This window comes from Montipora foliosa, chromosome 5 (genome assembly GCF_036669935.1).
Source record: "Montipora foliosa isolate CH-2021 chromosome 5, ASM3666993v2, whole genome shotgun sequence".
Classification (NCBI taxonomy): Eukaryota; Metazoa; Cnidaria; class Anthozoa; order Scleractinia; family Acroporidae; genus Montipora; species Montipora foliosa.
This window is the reverse complement of record NC_090873.1, coordinates 10,369,162-10,390,866: the sequence shown is the minus strand read 5'-3', so window position 1 is coordinate 10,390,866 and position 21,705 is coordinate 10,369,162. Positions and strand designations below refer to the sequence as shown.

Sequence of the window (21,705 nt, the reverse complement as noted above, 5' to 3'; positions counted from 1 at the left end):
GACCAATCATAGCTAGCCAAGAGCATATACAAACGCCAGTTTTTGAGAGACCTAGAGAGAGTTGGCCGCTGGCAACGGCAGAGTGCTGAAGTTCCACGCCAGAATAAAGAAGTTTAATCTCTGAAGCTGTGTCTAAAAAATCTGTGACGTAATAGCTGTCATAGTTGTCACTTTTAGTCATGTTATTGATGCATAGATTACCATTTGTCTAAAAAAAGCAGCTTGTTTGCGTGAGAAAGCAAATGGTGTGGCCTTTCGAGGTGGTTTATTTTTGAAGCTTTTTCCCAAACGAGCAGAATTCCACCAATAAAATTTTGTCTGCTTTGCAGGAACCTGTTAAGATGATAATTAGGTTCTGTTTGCCATATTACTGTAGTAATATCACACTAAACATCGCTATATCATTACTTGTGAGGAGTTTCGAGAACACGTACTCAGAGCTCACATTCAGATGTTCCACTGTTCCACCGTTCCCACAATTCCATAATATACAATGGCTTCGTTTAAACACTTTTGAGGTGGGTCTTCGTTTTAGATCAGTGGGTCTTCGGTTTAGATCACAGGGTCTTCGTTTTAGATCAGCGGGTCTTCGTTTTAGATCACGGGGTCTTCGTTTTAGATCAGTGGGTCTTCGTTTTAGATCACGGGGTCTTCGTTTTAGATCACAGGGTCTTCGTTTTAGATCAGTGGGTCTTCGTTTTAGATCAGTCGGTCTTAGGTCTTAGGTCTTAGCTCTTCGTTTTTGGGTCTTCGTGTTAGAAACACCCCTGTCTTAGGTCATTTTGTTTAATTTGTTAATCTCTAAACGGCAAATTGGCAGAGCAAGAGTCTTTCATTTGCAAAATCACGGCCACATAACAACTGAGAATGATTTTCCAGCTTTGTAAATGACATTTTGATACAGACTGATATAAATTTGAAAAAAGGTGGGCCGACGTTTTTCAAATTTACCCAAAGTGAATCCATTTTAATCCTCTCCAGTTTTGTCCACCCATTTCCCTTCTTGGCTTCCCTGTGTTTGGTAGAGTTCTTCTATAGTTTTGAACAGTTATTTTGATATTTCAGCCAATTCTATGACCATTCGATCAGTGCTGAAATTGCCTAAAATTGCGTGACCTAGCCCCTTTTACCCACTCTGTAAAGAGCTGAAAACATAATAGGCGGTATTTACATGAGACCGCGGGACCAACTCTGAGCGGCATGAGTTCGTATCGGCCTCCATATATTTCTATATACACAATGTATGAGTTTACATGAGACCGGCCTGACAATGAACTCACACTGGTGTGACTTCGTCTCGGTTTCTGGACCGAGACGAGAAACTCTCGTACCGGTCTCATGTATCAACAAATCTCAGACCGAGTCCTGAAATTTCAAGCCTGTATGCTTTTGGGTCACGAAAGATTGCGTGACGAGTCACAAGAGGCTATCGATCCTCTTGAACAGCTGTCGGGAATTGAAGTGCTCATACCTTACTGCAAAAGTAACGTGGCGTCCTTGTCATCAACGAAAATAAGCTGAGTGCATAACGCACCCGTTGTTGAAAGACCAACACCTAACGATTCTTAAGGTTATTGCCGTGGCAAAAAAAGGATGTGCTGGCTGTTCTACAAACCGGTTTAGGTAAATCCTTGATGTATCAAATCATTCCCCGCCTCCAGTGTTTAAGACTGATGCATTGTCGGCATGCTTATGAACCAAGTCTCGATTGTATTAGTACTAGTGGTATCGCCTCCGAGACCACGAGAACAAGTTGAGAAAACAGTGGGATGAAAACTGTCTTATAGCAGATTCATGTTGCTTTACATGGTGAAGATAGCGAACAAGTTTCAGTTTGTCCCTGGCCTTCGAGCCACTGGAAAATTTTTCAAAGTTTCAACTTACATTTGCCCACCCAGAAGCCTTGGTTGAAAACAAACGTGTCTTGAAGATTCTGAAAACGCAAGAATTTCAAAATGGTGTAAGAGCTATTGTTGTGGACTGGTATGTAAGCACTATAATTATTTTATACTTTGATAATTAATGTATATTAAAAACTATATTTTATAAGCCTAAATTGTAATTCAGAGAATGAGTATTTCTATTGAAAGTCAGGTATTTTGTTGGAATTGTCCCAGGTTTACTGTTAGTTAATTTATTGCCATCATCTTAGTACAGGAGAACACGATTGAAATTCAGTTTTGTGTTTTGCTTAGTATTTATGCACCTATCAATGTTAAGCCCCAGGAATGGTGGGGGGTCGGGCTACCCATGGGGCTTTGACTGTGAGGTCTGTCCCCAGGTTGGGGATTTTGATTGTACGACATATCCCAGGGTGGGGAATTTGACATGGCCACCATCTTCGACAATGAAGAAGGCTTGGAAATCAACAATAATAAAAGCAAGGTGACACACATAACACCAACCCGGTTTGGAAATCAACTTTGTTCCCAAGGCTGTTCCCTCCCCATCTAGTGAGGGAAAGGCCCTGGGAACGAGGTTACCTGAAAATAACTCCACCATCTTGGAAAATACCCAGAAGGCATTCAAATGAAATTCCCACGTTCGTGAGAGGTGGCTGAACGAAAGGTGAGTCGTACATACATTGCACTCTTCTTGTGTGCAGCAAGGTCTAAAGGGTATTATTCTGGTCACCTTTTCTCACCTTAGGGTGTGGGCTTTTGCTACTTTTGGCTAATTATGTTGTCGTGGGGCTTAACATTGATAGGTGCATTATAAGCTAGATAAAATTTAAAAATCAAACGTAGTTCAGTGTTGTCTGTATTCTTATCAACAACATTTGTCGTCACAGTGGTCAAAATGTTGTGGACTCATGAGGCGCAGCCGAGATAGTCCACAACAAATTTTGACTATCGTGATGACGAATGTCATTGTTGATAAGAGTACAGACAACACTGAATCACATTCGATTTGTTTTTTACCACAATATTTAACACCAAAGAAAGTGTTTATTTCAGAGCATGATTCAGATCATGACTCAAGGAAAGGGCAAGCATTGTCTATAGTTTTCTCACAATATGATTGGTTTATAAATATCCCAAAATGAGCATTCCTGATTGGCTATTACATTGCGTGACAAATTGACGTGAGTATGACTCGAGCAGCGTTGTTTAGACTGTTGTTGACAACGGCAAATTTGCCAATCAGATTGTGAGAGATTGTGAAGCAATTGTGGTAAAATTCTTTCTTTCTATTTATAATAATCTGTTTTTTTTTTCCTGGCCAGAAGCCATCTAATAGCCCCTCCCAGGGGTTTTGTGGAACAGGGGAACAATGACAAAATATATTGTGTTTCCTTGTTCCTGAAATTACTTTAAATTTAAACTTGTTCCCAGATTTTTTATCCCTAATATTATTTATGTTCCCTGGGAACAAGTTTAAAAGTAATTTTGGGAACAAGGAAACACAAGCAAATCTTTTAAGGGAACAAGGACCCCCTGAGAGGGACTCATTTGTTCCTCTGGCTTTGGCTTTCTTGAAGTGTACCTCTCATATGTTTGTTTATGTAAATAATGTACATGGACATCTCCTGTGTATGAATAAGTGTGTAATGTGCTTGATGCCTTCTTACTGGTTTGTTAGATCATTGTTTTGTTTACATCATCTACAAGAAAGTAGCAAATTATTTACAAATCTAATCCGAAGTAGTTTAATGGAAATAAAGTTGGAATTCATGGTGTTTAATATAAAAATTTATTTGGTTCATCAATTTTCCATGTAAAGAGATTGAAAAGATGACGCTTTGAGTCAACGTCATAGTGTATTAAGGGGATGTGAGTTGTACATGTATGTTGTTTATGTATCAAGTGGGGGAGCTATGCCATATTGGTGGAAACACCTATCCAAAGCAGGGATTTACTCCTTTTATCAATTTTCCTTTATAATAACGTCGGTTATATTAGATGAGTTTCACTTAAAGGGGCTATGTCACATGTTTTGGGGAGATCTTTAGTTAATTGCAAGTTCAAAACTTGAAAATGGTAATGTGGAATTCCTTTACTGATAAATTATTGTTACTTCACGAACAAGATGATTTTTAGAAGAAACGACATTTATCCAAGCGATTTGCCATAATTACTTGAAAAACGTTTTTGCCGACTTTTTTTTGCAAGATTACCCAAGTGCATCTGTGTCAATCTTGTTCATTTGTGTCCATCCATGCTTCTCTTTCCTATTATATTGCTGTATTTGTTTTATGTTGTTCAACAGTTTTAAGTGGTTATTGCAATGTCTCATTCTACTTTTTGGACAATTTTGGTGTCACGAAATTACATCATTTTGCGTGACATAGCCGCTTTAACATTGGATAAAGTGGTTGTACAAAGAAAAGAAGAAAAGGGTTAATGCAATATCAACATACATTATCAACAAGCTATAACAAAGTCCACAGCCCACATCCCACATCCTATGCTCCCTGCTACTACCCTGGCAGAAACCCATTCCCACTCACCCCTCCCCCACCCTCCCTTCTTAGGAATCCAATTAATCCATGAGCTGGCTTACAGGAGCCGTTTATTTTATATTTTATCCTCTTTTAGAGCGTTGTTTGTCATTCACAGGGATGACACTATTTTTTCTTGGCGTAGTCTCTGTGGGACTTTCCGCCATTCCTCTGCTCTTGTTTACTTCCGGTCACGTTTATTACTTTTTTAACTAACCAATCAAACTTGCTTTCTCGCCTTTTGAGACTGGCTAGCATGCGCAATAAGAAAGGAAGACGCGAGGGGCGACAACCTTCGCGTTGTGCAGCTCCTAATTTAAATATGGCGTCCACAGTTGTTCATTCCTTCGCGTTAAACCAACTCTTCCGAGACATCTCCACCAAGTTTTCTCCTCTAGAATCAGCGGAGGTTGTGAAGTTGTCGAAGAGGATTTATGGGAAACACTTTTACTCTCTTCAAAACGAAGATCTGTTGTCATGTCTCAGACGTCTACTAGAGCTTGGTTATGTCTCGAATAGCAAACTCGCTCTCGTCAAAGATTTTGTCGCTTCAAAATCCAGCAACAAGGAGGAAATCAGTGAGACTATTGAAAGCTTTATAGCTTCACATCCGCTTCTGTATGATCCGGAGAAACAATTACAAGGAAGGAACGACGATCTCAAGAGGATCACAGCAACACTTGAAGCAGGGCAATCATCCGTTGTTAATTTACACGGCCCGGGAGGAGTTGGAAAGACAACCCTTGCTCAAGAGATTTCCTCAAAATGGCATAGAGGAAAGTCTTATATTTTCGATCTAAGAGAGGCAAAAGATATGAGAGCTCTATATTTTAGCCTCATGAGCAAGCTAACCCTTACTGTGCGTGTTGGATACGTAGACATGAGTTTTGTAGTGGGAAAAGTCTTGGAGAAAGCTTTTGAAGAAAGCGAGGGGTTGCCTGTGCTTTTTCTTTTTGACAACGTTGAAGAGTTTACCTCGGGACAGGGGAAGGAAGGCACGAACTTAAAAAAATCGTTTATGGAGTTCTTAGAAAAGCTTATAGGATATTATAAAGACAGGCAGACGAGAGCTTTAAGGATACTTTTGACGTCAACGACGCCATTGAATGAGGTCAACAAGGTGGTGGATTATGAACTGAAACCACTTGGAGATAATTTTTCGGAAAAAATCCTTTTTTCTGACGAGCCTACTGACATTAACATGGTGCAAAAAGGGAAGTTGCTTAGTGTCTGCAATGGGAAACCTCTTCTCTTGAAAGGGTTAGCAGCAATTTTGAAACAGGAAAGGAAACGTCCGAGCGACCTGATCAATGAAATTGAGAAATTTATCCGGGATTTTGAAGAGAAAGGGGACACACCGAAGTCCAAGCATGAAGAACTTCAAGATGCCAAAGAAAAAGCTTATGGTTATGAGGAAGGAGTTGGTCATGGTGAAAAATCTGTGATCCATGAAATGTTCAACACACTACCATCTGACTGCCTGAAAGCATCAGCAGTTTCACTTTCTTTGTTTTGTGGCCCATTCTCTGTCTCCACAGCAGCACAGGTTCTTGGCATTAGTGTGCCAGAAACTGTGGCTCAGCTTGAGGGGCTAGAAACCAGTGCCATCATTTCCGTTGTGAACAGAGAAGAAAAGGAATTGATGTATGACATTCATCCACTGTTGAAAAAGTATGCAGATAGCATAAAGGACGATGAACTTTTCGTTGAATCGTACACCAAAGCAAAGGGGCACTTTTATGAGATTTTTATGTCTAAACTGAAAGACATAGCAGGATTTGTAGATGCTGACTATGTTAAAGCGTTTAAGATGTTTACCAGTGACAGTGCGAACTACGAGTTTGCTATAGACATTTCCTTGGAGTCAGGGTTTTTCAGCATACCTGGTGAATTTCGTGACAATGCCTTGATTGTGTCACTAGTCAATGCCTTGCTGCCAAATGAAAAGAAATGCGAGCTTTTCAAATCATGGGCGAAAATGTGCAGTGATGACGGAAAGTCAGGTGAGACAAAGATCATACAAAATAATTGGAATTTCAAACAAATACACTACACTGGCTTTGCTTGCTTTTTTCACCATAATCCATCGCGCTTTCGGCGAGAATGTTCTGCGCAGCAACCAGAAGGCAGAACTCTAACATAATCTAAAAAACTTAACAACTCTTAATTAGAACATTTGTATTGCATTCTGATACATTTTTCTACTACTTAACATTTAACAGTTGGTTCATGCGTCTAGCTACCTGCGTTCCTCGAGATTCAAAGCTTAGGGGAAGTTTGAACTGCTTGTAAGATAATTTCTAAGTGCTCTTCAAACTTCGTAATTGCTACAAATCACGATGAACGGACAGCCGACGCTTGCCACATTTTGAATGTGGTAGTGTAAATGTTAAATTTCAGTTCAATAACACAAAGCAAGGTTGTGGCCTGTTGTTAATTAGCCAATCAAACAGCACCTTGCTTTTTTCACAAGAAAATTTTGTATTCAGAAAATAAAACTAAGTTGCACGGATGAATTCACCTGTCGGTTTTCTGACCAATAGAACATGAGATGGCTGAAGCGTGGCAGAATATTTTTACGAATGAGTAAACAACGCTTTAAAGAGTAGTGAAGGGAATTTCCCTTTACGCAACATTGAAAAGAAACTACATTGTTGATAATGTTATAAAACAATTGGTTCACTTTTGAGAAAGTTGTTGCCAATTTGTGAAATGAAACTGCTGAAGTCGCTCGTAGGAAAATCTTTTTTTGGAAGGCCTTTGTTCGCTGACGCCATCAGCGTGCACAATGGGAATATGAAGCACAATTGACCAATTGAATTTGATTACACGAATTCTCAAGCTAGTTCCTTAGACAACCCAGAACTCCGTTTCAATTTTCAGTTTCAAGTGGAATTTGTATAGTACGTCTTTTGAATGTCGAAAGCGAAGATAACTACTATTTAATAGGTGCCTTGTAATCTTAAACTAACTCTGCTCTAAATGTTCTGTTACGGACTGGTAAACAACAATATCCGTAGCAGTTTACTATCCTTGGGATATACTAGTACTCTTTTTTTTTGAACAATACCATAGTTCATTGGATAATGCATTTGTTGCGTTTTGATTGGCTTTAGCTATCATGGTATTTGAGATATTATTCCATGCTCCACAGTATCAGTTACTGAAGTTGGGTAGATTTATCCATAATTTTTGGGCGCTTTTGATAAAACAATTATTTCACTCGCCTTTGTTGGATATGAAATTATTATAGCCAACTAAGCACTACGCGCCTTGTGGAATAATAATAATAATAATAATAATAATGTTAATTACTGAATTTGGAAAGTGGCAAACCAGTTGGATTTGTTTACTTCTTTGTATTCACTGTAAAGCAGATATAGAGGAAAATGGAATTTTCCTTCAATAATGTCATCATACATCTAATGGTGTTTAGACGCTAGGGATAAAAGGCACACGTTGGCTTTTACGACATTTTCAATCGATTTGAATAATTGTTTTTGGCTTAAAAAATAATTTAATGAAAATAAGAAAATGGATAGGGTTTGTTCGACAAATTATAGTGTGTTTTGGACAAAAGAAACTGCGTATTAATAATGCAACACAGATCCATGATCCCAGATAAAGTGTGTGTTTGAAGTAGTTTATAAAATTTTGTGCGAATATTGTTCAGAAAGGTCATTACAGAGTTAAATCGTTTCATTTTCTTAAAAAGAAATCATTAACACTGAGTCCAAAATTCATGTATCTTAGTAGTCCATGCATGCATAAAAGAAATAATTATGCTTTAATTGCACCTTTCAAATGAATGTAGAATACCCATTTGAATTTTGATTGTAAGAGCGAGGTAAAACAGATAATTCCAGAAATACACGTAATTAAATGCAAGCCGATCTTGATAATCATCATCATTAAGTGTTCCCTTGTTCTTCTCTGCGATTTTAACATCACTCGTGTCTTGGAATACAGACAATGAACGGCTGAAAGTGACTCCCAAACGCTGATCATCATCTGAAATCACTAGCACTTCTCTTATTGCGAGAAACCGGTGGCAAAGTGCTTAAATCGAACGGGACACTTTGTGTTAGATATCAAAACTGGGTATCCATTTCTGCCGGGACATATAAGTGAGGCAACTTGGTTGCGGTGTTGATAAGATTTCAGTGATTGTCACCACCGACCATATCTTGAAAGAAATGTTATGTTCATTTATCAGTGTGTCAATGGACATATATTTTTTTTCTTACACTGGACAACTATCGTTCCCTTATCGATGTTTTTTGTTGTCCAAAGGTGATTTCCTTGAATCTTTTATGTGATGTTTGTATGACTCTTTGCCTCTCCACTCCAGGCTCACTCTTTCGTGCTCATTTAAAGTGTTGGGAATCCTTGTATGTCCGGGACCAAGACGGGCCTAGTGAGGCTTTTAAAGTGTTGGAACAAGCAGCTAATTCTCTTGGGAAAGTTCAAGATACAACTACGGAGAATTTCACTCTGACCCAAGGGTTGTACTCGTATTTCGAAGGCGAAATCTATTATAAGAAATCTGATTTCAAGAAAGCACTGGATTGCTTGCAGTTATCGTTAGACCTTATGGAAAAGCTGCCGGAAGTTGATGACATCCTTTCCAGGTGTTATAACGCAATGGGTAATTGCTATTACGGCCTCAAAGACCTCACCAAGGCCCTTGAGTTTTACACCAAGGCTATAAAGATGACAGAAAAAGTGTTGAAGGGTGGTGGGTATCATTATAGCGTGCCGGTTTACAAAAATCAAATAGGCACTGTTTGTCATGGTGAAGGCAATTACAAGAAGGCCGTTGAATACTACAAAGAGGCAATCAGGCTTTTTGAAGAGCTTGAAATGTCAGGTTATGAGGACGAAGCCGATTTCTACGGGAATCTTGCGAATGCTTATCTGTGTCAAAGAAAATACAAGGAAGCGATGAAACCAGCTGACAAGGCCTTTGAAATACGAAGGAAACGTCTTGGAGATCATCCGGATACAGTGCGAAGCATTTTCCAGCAAGGCGTTATTCAGGCAAACCTACAAGAGCCTGAAAAAGCGTTAAATTTGTTCCGGAATGCTTGGGAAATGGAGAAATCACTCAAACCTGGGAACCATAGCAAGGTTTGGAAACAGCTTATTGACGGCAACATTCGCCTGATGGCGAAAGGTAGTCAGAAGACGGAGTTTAAGAAAGAGGCTTTGGCGTTTTGTCAGCGTTTCTGGAAAGAGGAGAAAGAGAATTCGCGGTTTAGCTTTACTGAGAGCAACAGACTTATCATTGACACTGTAGTGGAGCTTTTGGGAGATATTGAAGGAGAGAGAGATGCACAGCACGAGTATGAAAAAGAAAAATTGTGGTTTTATGATGGATTCCAGAATGAAACCGAAAAAGATTTTTATACAAAGTTCGATACGGCAACGGACAGTAGAAAGCTCAACGAAATGTTAAATAATAGAGTTGAGCTCTTGGACAAGATACTTGAGCTCTGTATTCGACTTGACATGCACGAGAATCGTTTAAAGCACACAAGACTTAAGTTAAATTTATACAGGAAAGTTCTTATTAAGGCAAACTTTGTCGGTGTGAAAGGAAACAAGAAACAAATCCTCAGAAGTAAAGTAGAACAACTGTATGAAGACTTAAATGAAAGAGATAGTATCATCGAATTCCGAAAAACCCTTTTGACTTTCTGGCGAGCACAGTGGGAACAAAGGGAAGGCATTAAAGAAACAACGGAGACTATGAGCTCATTGGCCAGAGAAAAAACAATAAGGGGTATCGTTCAACTATGCTTGGACCTTAACGAAAAGGAGCTTCTCAGAAGGTGCGCAGAGGAAGCCTTATTATTTTATGAAGAGCTGTGGACGAGAAAGTGCGAAGAAATGGACCAACGGGAGATAAAAAGGTTTCTTCGTGACATTAAAGCTTTGGCTTCATCGGCGGGAGATTATGAAAGAAACCATCGCTATCAAGATGTCTTGCAGGTTAGTTAGTTTACCTATAGTAGTAGAAAGACAATGAATTTAAAGCCTACCCAGAATCTTTTGGTCTAGTTATCTGGGCGCGCATGGACCGACTTTTTCGAAGCAGGGAAATACAAAATTGCTAAACCGAAGTAATGAGCACTTTTTCTTCATCGAAAACCCTAATTTGAACAAGGTGGCTGTGGAAAAAAACTCTGCTTTACCACAAAGCCATGAGAAAATGTAGCACCAACGGGAGCCTGCATAAGTGCAGCAGCAGTGTGCACAAGGGCAAGAACATTGCCGGGTGCTTTTTCAACATTGCTGCAGACGGAATCCACTTTGGCTCTGTTTAACTGCTAGTGCGAGCGCGAAATTTGTGTGACATTAATTAGTTTTACTTCGTAAATAATCAGTTTTTGTATTATGTTATTGTATTATCTGAAATAATCAACATTGAGGCGAGTTTTCGCCGAGGCTGATTTAACTTGACGAGGCCGTGTTCATTTATATAGATACCACAAAAACCACAAAAACCTTTTGATATACATTGGTTGGAGAAAACAATACTTCAACAAAATGATGGAAAAGGTCGACCAGCGTACATTGCTGTTGAACATTGTGTATTGCGCACGCATCTTGCATATTAATATGATAAATTGTTGGCAGCTAGTCCATTTTTTAAGAGATCGCACTCATTCCCATGATTAACTGGAGGCTCTTAGCAAATTAGATTCGCGTTAAAGAGTATATTCTTCATTTTGACAGAAATTCATGAACACCGGGAAAAAAGCAGTCACCTTGGGACCCAAAGGTATTCCTTAACATTTTGGAATATTTTTTCTTGTTAGTATTTCGTACCACTTGAAAGGCCATGATAAGGAAAGAATTCATTACCTGCTGATCATTTTAAAAGATAAAGAATAAATGTAATTCCGAGTAAATTCATTGTGTCTATAATACAGGCAACAAATGCAGAGAAACGTTTACGTATAATATTTTGATATAAATCTGTATCATCTTCAGACTGAGGTGACCAACAAGTAGCAGAAATTTAAATACTATAATTGGTACATTACAAACAGAGTTCTGTTCGTTTTGCTGATGTACAAAGAATTGCCACCGGGGCAAGTGAATTCATATACGACATTAGATTGACTTAATGGCGGTCTTCTGTTTTATTCGGATGTCCACATTCGGGTCGACTAGACCTCTCCGAAGCTTACGCTTAAGTTTCTTAACAAGCTTTGTTGTTAGGTCACCGACGAATGGGATGGTAAGCCAGATAGTTGAGCCCTGGTCGTTCTGGAAGGTGTAGTTGGTACTATGATCTAGAGCCCTATTCTGTGCGTTCGTAGTAAAGCGATCAATTAATAAGTTCGCAATACGTTTAGGGAAACCGTTCCACGATAAAAAACTTTCTTATTAGCTTGAGCTCGGTTTTAATTTTATTAGGAGTGCAGATGCGGTGTACGCGGCAAACAGTGCTCTAACCCAACAAATCTTGTGTCGCCAGGGAACAAAACTTTCAAAATTAGTGTAATGTCCAGTAATTATGTCAAACGAGAAAAAAAGAAAATTCGTACTCGCCTCGAGAAGAAGTTTCAAAACCTACTCGCGGAAAAGCAGAAGAAGAATGGAATACAACCGAACCCCAACAAGCTTTAAATTTCTGCTACTTGTTGGTCACCTCAGTCTGAAGATGATATAGATTTATATCGAAATATTATAAGTAAACGTTTCTCTGCATTTGTTGCCTGTATTATAGACACAATGCATTTCCTCGGAATTACATGTTTTCTCTATTAAGAGAGACGTTTGATAAGTTTTTGAAATGTCGTTGTTACATTGGAGAGTGCTTACTCAAGATCATTTTGGCAACGCTAAAAACTGGCAAATGTATTTGTGAATAGGCTTCCTAGTACGGATTGTCGTGGGAAAAAGGTACTTTGACGATTTATATTTTTGAAAAGTCTGCCATCGGATTATCGCGGCTTTTAAGCTTGATTATGGTCATGTGCCTGAGTAACAATGGTCTTGATATTTTTCAGGTACAAAGTAAGGAAACGGAAAACGTACATAGAACCACAGTAGCATATTCACGACCAACATATGTCATAAAAGACAGCTAACTAGCTGCACAGAGATTTTGATGAGAGTGATAGTGTTGAGGAAAACCCAGTTTGACATTGTAACGGCAGTTACGCGAGTTTCCCTTAACTTGTGAACTTTCTTGGATTTTTTTTTTTGATTGATGTCATTCATTAGCTATTTTCTTGATTTTCAAGTGGTTTCTCTATTTTGATAGCTCCAAAAAGTCGACTTTATTCAAAGGTCAAGTAACTGTACGCCCTAATTTTATTGTAAAATGGCCAATTAGTCTTTTCTTTAATTTTTATTCATCTTTCATACGTTCCTTTCGTTTATGTGATAACCCCAAGCACCCTTATTTAAAGAGGCCACCACGACACAAGGGAGTGCCAGTGGAGAGAAAGATGAAGAAGAAAGCAAAACTGTATCGGGAGAAGAAGACGAAGAGATAGAAGTAACCGCTGAAGAATCTGCGGAAGACCAAGAGGACGATTTAACTTTTGAGGAGGAAATCGAGATCACATCTGAGGATGAAAATGAATACTCGAGTTCCGTTGGAGAAATGGATGAGAGTAGCATTGTTTTACACAGGTAAAGATGATTTCTAGAATTTGAAATCACGGTTTATCATATGCCATCAAAATAATAAGGCAATCGCGAAGCTACACCGTTTACTTTTGAAGGTGGTCGTCAAGCTAGGAATATGCAACATTTACCCGCAATTTCGTTAAATGTCGTCCCATCAATCAACATCTCTTGACCACATCGCTAGTTTTGAGGAATAAGGTCGACAGCTATGGAAACTTCAACATTAGCTAGCAAAAGTTGGCCAAGTTTGCATAACTTGGCGAAAATTCTAGTCTTTTTCTTTGAAAAATGTATGATAATGCATAGTTAGTGTCTGGAGAAGGTTATGGAAACTGGTGAGTTTCTGTGTTTCATGGGTTTTTTTTTTGCTGATTTGGCTGCAATACATGGCATTTTTGCAATTATCGTGATCTTGGTACTGGTGATGGATTTATGTACGGCACATATCACATAAAGTCTCATGACGGTTTACAATTGTCTGGTTTTACAATTCTCTGAGAACTGGGGGGTCTCCCCTACTCTTCACGAACAGTGGGTTCTGTAACGATCCACGGTGTTGCGGATTAACAGGAAAGGTTGTGAGATGGGGCCTACGGTTTATAGTACTTCACCAAGAAGACTTGAAAAAGTCTTACCATTTGCAGGTGAAATCACAAAGGTAGCACTTTCTGATCAGTTTTTTTTAGACCCTGAGAGTTGTTCGGACTGGGTTTTTAACCCGCCAATCTCCCACACAAAAGTCCGACGAACGAGTTAGGTTCTCTTCGTATGGGTTAATCTCCTTGGGCGGCATGCAACGCTCGCCTCACCAAGGTTCTTTGCGGGGAGCGTTGCGTGACATCCAAAAAAACGGATGCGAAGAAGACTACGTACTAGGTACTAGGTGGATACGTGGGCATAGTGGGCCAACTTTTTTGTTTGACATTTTTTAGAGGAAACGTTGTCAAAGAAGGGAGACGGTGGGACCTCAAGCAATTTGCCTTACAGGTAATCTTCCCTCGAGACGCAGTGCCTGAAGACAGAATATTGACCCTTCTCAGATGGAATCCTGCTGCTCGTTGCCCGCCTCTCTTTCACCATGAAGCCATCGTTAGCGATGTCATTGAGCTATCAGTAGTGGACAGTCCGGGGATTCTACATTTCAATAAAGCTGTCACAATAGTTATTCCACACTGTGCTTCAAGTCTTAAGGGTTACGAAGTGGTGATTAAAACTTTAATCAATACTGAAACTAATGAGTGGGACGATGTTGTTGAAACGGAGGACTTGCGGACTCTAGAAGGTGAGAATTTAATTCAATTATTTGCTATTATTTTTTGGCATTTTAATAAAGTGGGTTTTGTAACATGACCCAAGTAGCAGCAGAAGGCCGATGCTACTCTTGGCTTAAAATGGACAATGTGTTTTACTTTCACAGTATAAATTTTTCTTAGAACTTCTTCCATGTAAATGTAGCTTGATTGTAGAAAAAAAGTTACTTCTACTGCCACTGCCACCACCACTACCACTGCCACTGTCACTATCACTACCGCGCACCGGTGGCTCAGTTGGTTGAGCACCGGGCTGTCACGCGGGAGGTCGTGAGTTCAACTCCGGCCAGACCAACACTCAGGGTCTTTAAATAACTGAGGAGAAAATGCTGCCTTTGTAATTACATCTGCAAATGGTTAGACTCTCTAGTCTTCTTGGATAAGGACGATAAGCCGGAGGTCCCGTCTCCCAACCCTTCAATGTTCATAATCCTGTGGGACGTAAAAGAACCCGCACACTTGTTGTAAAGAGTAGGGTATGTAGTTCCCGGTGTTGTGGTCTGTCTTCTGTGGTGTATCATGGTTGGTAGGGTAAATGCTCGGAGATATTAGCTACACCAAGCTACTCTAAAAATCCGAGTGTAAATAAAGATATATGATATGATATGATATCACTACCGCTGCCACTGCCACTGCCACTGCCACTGCCACTGCCACTGCCACTATCACTGCCACTCGTGCTACAACTGCCACTGCTACTATTACTGCCACTCGTGCTACCACTGCCACTGCCAATGCCACTACGACTGCCACTATCACTACCACTATCACTGCCACAGCCACTATTACTGCCACCCGTGCTACCACTGTCACTGCCACATCCTCTTTCACTACCGCTGCCACTGCCACTGCCACTATCTCTACCACTATCGTTGGCCACAGTCACTATTACTGCCACTGCCACTGCCATTGCCATTGCCACTGCCGCGCACCACTATCACTGCCACTGCTACGATAAAATGAGGGAAAAGAACCACCATCCCGCGGATGACTCATATCATAATCAATTCAGGTATCCAGGCCTCAGTTGTTTAAAAGGTGGATAACGCTATCCACCGGATAAATCACTATCCATCGGATAAACGCTAGCAAAACCAATTGAGTTATCCAGTGGATAGCGCTATCCACCCTTCGAACATCTGGGGCCAGTACTGCTAGCATTGTTCACATTTTGAACAACCCAGGCCAGTTTGAGCAATGTAACTGGAGAGGAAATGTGCTCACTACCGCTCAGTGGAACATGTCTCCATTCTCTGTGGTGACTACAGATCAACAACTAGAACTTTTTTTCCAGACATGAAGGAAGACCACACTGACCCTGCTGATGTTTCAGACTTCCTCTTTCCTGTTGCTATCAGTAAGATAACGCAATGTTCAACATTCGTAGTGGTCTGTCGTCTAAGATCGTATAAACATACCATCACAAGTCAGGAAAGCGAAATGGTGTGGCCTGAATTTCCACTTGCGAAAATATCTTTTCCGCAAAATGCCGTTCCACAAGATGAATCAGTTAAAGTCATTGTCAAGGTTAGCCTGTCACGCGTTTCCATTATCCATGTTTAAATCGAAATTTGTTATTCTAGAGGAATCGAAAGTAAAAGTTAAGCCTATCAACGAAAGGAACCTCCAAGCATTATTCAGGTTAATACAAACTTTTAACTTGATTGGACTAAGTTAAGGATGCGTTAACAGTGGAACTTTAAGGAAAACCGCTCAAACTAGAGATTTTAAATTCAAAAATACTCAATTAGGTTTTGGTTGTTGAGATTATTTCAATTAAGTCGAATGTATTTCAACAAAAGATACTTGTAATTACAAGGCACTCGAGCAGGCCATGTTCGCCTTCCCTTCTCTTTCAAAACCTTCTCTTTCAAAACCGCTCAAACTAGATATTTTAAATTCAAAAATACTCAATTAGGTTTTGGTTGTTGAGATTATTTCAATTAAGTCGAATGTATTTCAACAAAAGATACTTGTAATTACAAGGCACTCGAGCAGGCCATGTTCGCCTTCCCTTCTCTTTCATTTGTATCTCTTGTGAGCGTTAAAACAAAAGCAATGTCGAAAAAGCAGTCTCCTTTCCATTAAAAGTTGCTGTATGAACATTTCCCAATTTCCCTAGCTTCAAGAAGTTTCCCAAAAATTGTTCAAGAAGAAGCAAATTTTTCCAGGACCGATACTGCGAATATCGAGTCCAAGAGCAGTTGACTTTCTGAAGCCTGTAACCATCCAGATTCCATTGTCATTGGGAAAACATTACAGGAGAAGAGACATCGATATGTCAATAGTCCGTGTTCGAGTCCTCTTCAAAGAATCAAGCTCCGAAGAACAAGACTGGATTGAAATAACAGACAAACTTGAGACACCTCCCACATTTGATGAAGATATCATCACTTTTGAAGTCAGGCACTTCTCAGAGTAAGTTTTAAAGTGAGAGCGTTCTTTTAGGATAATTTTCATTTTGCTGTTGTGCTTGGGCCAGGTTGGTGCCTGTTTCTAGAAAGTCCTGAAAACGTTTCGTGCTCGAAAAGCCGTTTATACCCTTGTTTTGACAAGCTGGTCTTTTCACGTGTTTTCAAGATAGCAAAACGATTGCAAAGTTTAACGACTCCAAACCTCTGCCTTCTGTGGATACAGAGGAATTTGTGATACCCGAAAAGGCCCGAAAAGTTGCGGGACTTTGAGAAACTGAGCCCTGGATTTTGTCCTGTCCCTGGTTTTCTAATACGACAAGAATTTCCTCAGGCTTTTGTTCGCCATCTTGGTAAACATGACTTTAAGGCGATTCCAGACAGTTTCATTTGTATCTCATGAAGAAGCTGGTCTATTTAGATGTATTAACTCTACATAAAAATAACTTTATTAAAATCATTCGAATTGCAATTCCAAAGGGAATTGAAAAGCTCAATGTTACAATTTACAAATGTGAAATGACAAAAATTTAAATATGCACATTATTTTATGAAATATTAGTCAATCTTGACTGCAGTTCAGTTCAGTTCAGTCCCATTTCTTTATCGAGCTTGGTATGAAGCTTGTTTGGAGTCTTTTAATTCTATATTTTAAAAGTGGAAGTCTTCTAGGGTTTTTAAGGAAATAGTTTTTGGTCGTAGGTCTTGGCCAAAGGCTATATAGTTTACTATCAGGATTGGCTACAATCTTGTAAAATTTCATGCACAGGTGTTCGCGTCTTTCCCAGAGTGTAGTCAGGTTCAGGACTTCAAGTGCTTCTTTGTATGACAACTGCGGGATGCACAATACGAAGCGCCCGGCGCTGGATGGCTTCTAACTGAGCCTTCAACTTACATGTCAATGAAGAGTGCCGAACGGGGCAAGCGTATTCTAATAAAGGTCTGATAAAATAACGGAAAACAGATCGTAGATCTACTGGGCTCAAGAGTTCTCAGGTCATAGAGTCCTTTGCTAGCCTTGGAACAAATATCAATATGAGTCGACCATTTAAGGTCAGAAGACGCGGCACAGTCTAGTTGACGGCCGTCTACTGTTAAACAATCGTTAGGAATTTGATCATTCTTTAGGAATGAAGTGGAAAATTCCTTAGTTTTAATAACGTTGATCTTCATGTCATTGGACTCTGGCCATTCGGTTATTCAACTCGCCTTGGACAGCTGGTGATTGAGGTGAAGATAAACATAAAACTTCGTAGATCGTACAATCATCAACATATTTATATAACGGTAGATCAGTTCTTAGATCGTTTACCATAACGAGGAAGAAAAGTGGGCCGAGTTAAGTGCCTTGTGGGACACCAGCATGTACATGGTTCCAAGGCGATGAAAAGTTATTAAGATGTACACGTTGTTTACGGTTGTGAGGAAAATCAGCGCACCAATTGAGAAGTAGTTGAGGAACGTTGAGTTCTTGCAGCTTGTGTAGTAAAATATTATGGTCGATGAGGTCGAAAGCTTTGGAAAAGTCAATAAGGCAAGATCTAAGCATGGTCCGTGGAGTTTCTTTTGCGCTCAGCCATTAATAGATAAGGTGAACTAGGGCATGAGATGTTGGCGATTTTTTAACACGACCAAATTGGAATGGATCTAGTACCTGAGGCATTATAATAGCAGCAAACCACTCCAAGACAAAGCCCTCAAGAATTTTGCTCAGGTCAGGAGTTAATGATATTGGCCGATAGTCGGTACTGATAGATGTCGGCCGAGGATATAAGTATGACATTGGCACATTTCCAGAGTACAAGGACATGGTCTTGGTTAATCGATGAGTTGAAGATGGAACAAATAGGGCGATGGATGATTGATGCAAAATTCTTAAGTATCCAATAAGGTATGTCGTCCGTACTCTTTGCTTTACGCTCTTGAATCGATAGTAATGCTTTCTCAACAGACTCAAAACTTACGACGTAATTATCAGTAGAATGTTCTACCGGGAGTGGGTTGAAACCCAGAGGTTTGTCTATGTAACAGGCGACATCGTTTAAACAATCGTTTAACGCCTCCGCAAGGTCACTGTCTTTTAGAGTAACTCCATCAGCGATAATACTGGTCTGAGTTACGGGCTTGGATAGGCTAGACAAAAGTTTGATGTTATCCCACCATTTCTTAGGGTTAGTTTCTTGCATATTTTTGATACTGTTTTTGTAGAATGTAGCACGAGCCTTTTTGCCGAGTATAATAACCTTGTTGCAATACATATTATACTGGAGGGTATTTCCTTTTGTCCAAGCGTGATGGCGTTTCTTTATTGCGTCTTTGATTTCCGCGGTCATCCAAGGCTTGTCTGTGGGATGCAGCTTTACGGAGCGCACAGGTAAGCAAGAATCGATGGCGGTAGTGATTGTCGAATGGAACATACTGTATTGATTTTCACATAAATTAGCGTGGTATAATGGTGTTCAGTTGACAGCTTTAAGCCTAGAAAAAAAAGCACGTTTGTTGGCTACCTTGCAATCACGTTTCTGTGCCCAGGTAGATGGTAAGCAGGCAGGTTTGGTGTTTGATGGTTGCAGAAGGACGCTAAAATGATCTGATAGCCCAACAGGTGGCAAAAGTAGAGCATCGTCATAATATTTATATAGAGATGAAAAGGCTTGATCCAGAATGTTATTCCCTCTTGTTTGTAGTGAGACAAGCTTCTTCAATTTGAAAGAGGAGCAGAGGTTCTTAGGGGTGAAATGGTTGAAATCAAGGAGAACATAGATACCAGAGTTCGGGTGACTGGCGAGAGACGAATCAATGGAGTGGAACAGGTGCAACCGTAACTTGTCGTTATCCCTCTGTGGAGGATGATATACGGTTCTCAGGATAATCGAATTAATTCTACACGGCAATCGGCTGAGTCGAACGATGAACTATTGGCTCTCTATATAAGGGTCATTAAGGTGTGATAACTCATTGAAATTAAGGTTTGATCTGATGAAAGAACAGATACCCCCGCCACGCTGGTGGTTCAATCGGTCGCGTCGACATGTGGCATATCCTGGAATAGAGATAAGCTGGTCAGTCACGTTTGATGATAGCCAAGACTCTACGACACTGATCACAAAACAGTTATGCCATGGTTGGGTAAATTCATGTACTTCTATGAAAAGTCAACCTTTTCTTCACAATTTAGCTATGAAGATTGTTTTAAAAAGTCAAATTCGATTCATTCCAATTATGCAAGAAATTCTAACACCTTCCAATTACCTAACTGCAGAACTAATACTAAAAAAGAACCCGTTTTTTTCTCCCCAAGGTTATACGTTTTAAGGTAATTACTTAGTATTGCATTGCGCATCCCTACTGGGCACGATTTTCGCGACATTAGCGCTTGCACATGAGCACGTGCGCATACAAAACGTAAGAGATTTCGCCCAAACTCAACCTGATAGCGACATAAATGCTCCTCTTCTCTCAAACGAGCACGGTGCCGCCCGATTTTTTTTTTCAGGTATTTGCTAGGAACAGTCTAATAAAGAACATATTTGAAGAAGAAAAAAATTTTGATATTAGAACATGAATTTCTTTTGGAAAACAGTTCCGTACTGCGTGTATTTTACCCAAGGCGAGGACTTCAAGCTAACCACGGAACTGTCCCAAAAAGTGCACTATTCCCACAACCAGGGAATCAAAGTCGGCGTAAATAAAGCATTATTGCTGATGTAAATAAAAGAAGCTTTATTTTCAAAATAAAATTTTGTCTTTGAAGTAACCAAGACTTAATTCTGTATGAAGGTGATTCGAATTTTTAACGCAAAAATACCCCATTTTACGAGCCTGCTGACGCGTAAACAAGCACGGTGACCTTATTTTTTTATTGCATTTTTTTAATGTTCATATCATGAATGTTAATTATGCCAAGTTTCCAAAAATGTTTGATAGTATAACAATTTCAAGAGAATTACCTTAAGTTAAGATGCTGATCCGTCACAGTTATTAATTAACGTCACTCTTGCAGTAGGAAAGGAAAGTCTGCAAAACTCAGGCTTTCATATGTTAACTTTGGTCATATCTATATCCTCAACGGGCTCAATATGAACTTGCGTGAGTGCATCTTGTTAACCACCCTGGAACAGATTTATGACGACCACGCCGCAGTTCAAACTAGGAGAGTGAAACATCGTCCATGCGCAATATGGTTCAATGACGAGGTTCGCGCTGAAGAGCGCGAGAAGCGCGTTCTTGAATGGAAATATGAAAAATCCGGTTGCACAATAGAGAATCAGTTATATGGCGATTAATGTGTAAGGTATAATTCTCTATTGGAGAGGCAGAAGTCCAACTTTTCACCCAATGATAATTGAAAACACAGACCGTAATCAGCAATTTGGTACTATTGAAAGGATGTTTAAAGTTAAGAACATTACCCTGCCTACCCATGAGTCTTTGCACGAATTGGTTGAAGCCTTCAATGATGTTTTTATTAACAAGGTTAATGGTAGTTGTGCTGGCCTTCCTACTCCTACTACCTCAACTTACACGACTGAGGAGAGGCAGCTGTCTTGTAGTTTACATGAATTTCAGACTCCCTTGAACACTTCTGTGAATGAGATCGTGTTGTTATTATCTAGCAAGACCTCTAGTGTCGACCCAATTCCTACTTCAGAAGTAAAGCACAAAGTCACTTGATTCTCGTAACGATGTTGTTTTGGTTCTCTTGGATCTGTCGGCCGCGTTTGACACTCTTGACGTGTTGTCATCCCGTTTGCACTGATATTTTGCCTTTGATGATATCGTCTTATGCTGGCTCTCCTCCTATCTGCGTGGTAGATCTCAGACAGTTTCTGTTAATGGAATTACATCATCCCCAAGAAATCTGATTTATGCATGGTGTACCTCAAGGCTC

The 21,705-nt window shown here is 39.8% G+C and overlaps 1 protein-coding gene across 1 annotated transcript; it reads left to right on the top strand.

Annotated features, from left to right (window-relative positions):
• Positions 1-4,576: 4,576 nt before the first annotated feature.
• LOC138002928 (uncharacterized) lies at positions 4,577-14,162 on the top strand. The gene is made up of 5 exons (XM_068848891.1): positions 4,577-6,444; positions 8,793-10,435; positions 11,183-11,228; positions 12,856-13,096; positions 14,081-14,162. The coding sequence occupies exons 1-5, from the start codon at positions 4,698-4,700 to the stop codon at positions 14,082-14,084; spliced, it is 3,681 nt and encodes a 1,226-aa protein (XP_068704992.1). The 5' UTR covers positions 4,577-4,697; the 3' UTR covers positions 14,085-14,162.
• The last annotated feature ends 7,543 nt before the right edge of the window (positions 14,163-21,705 follow it).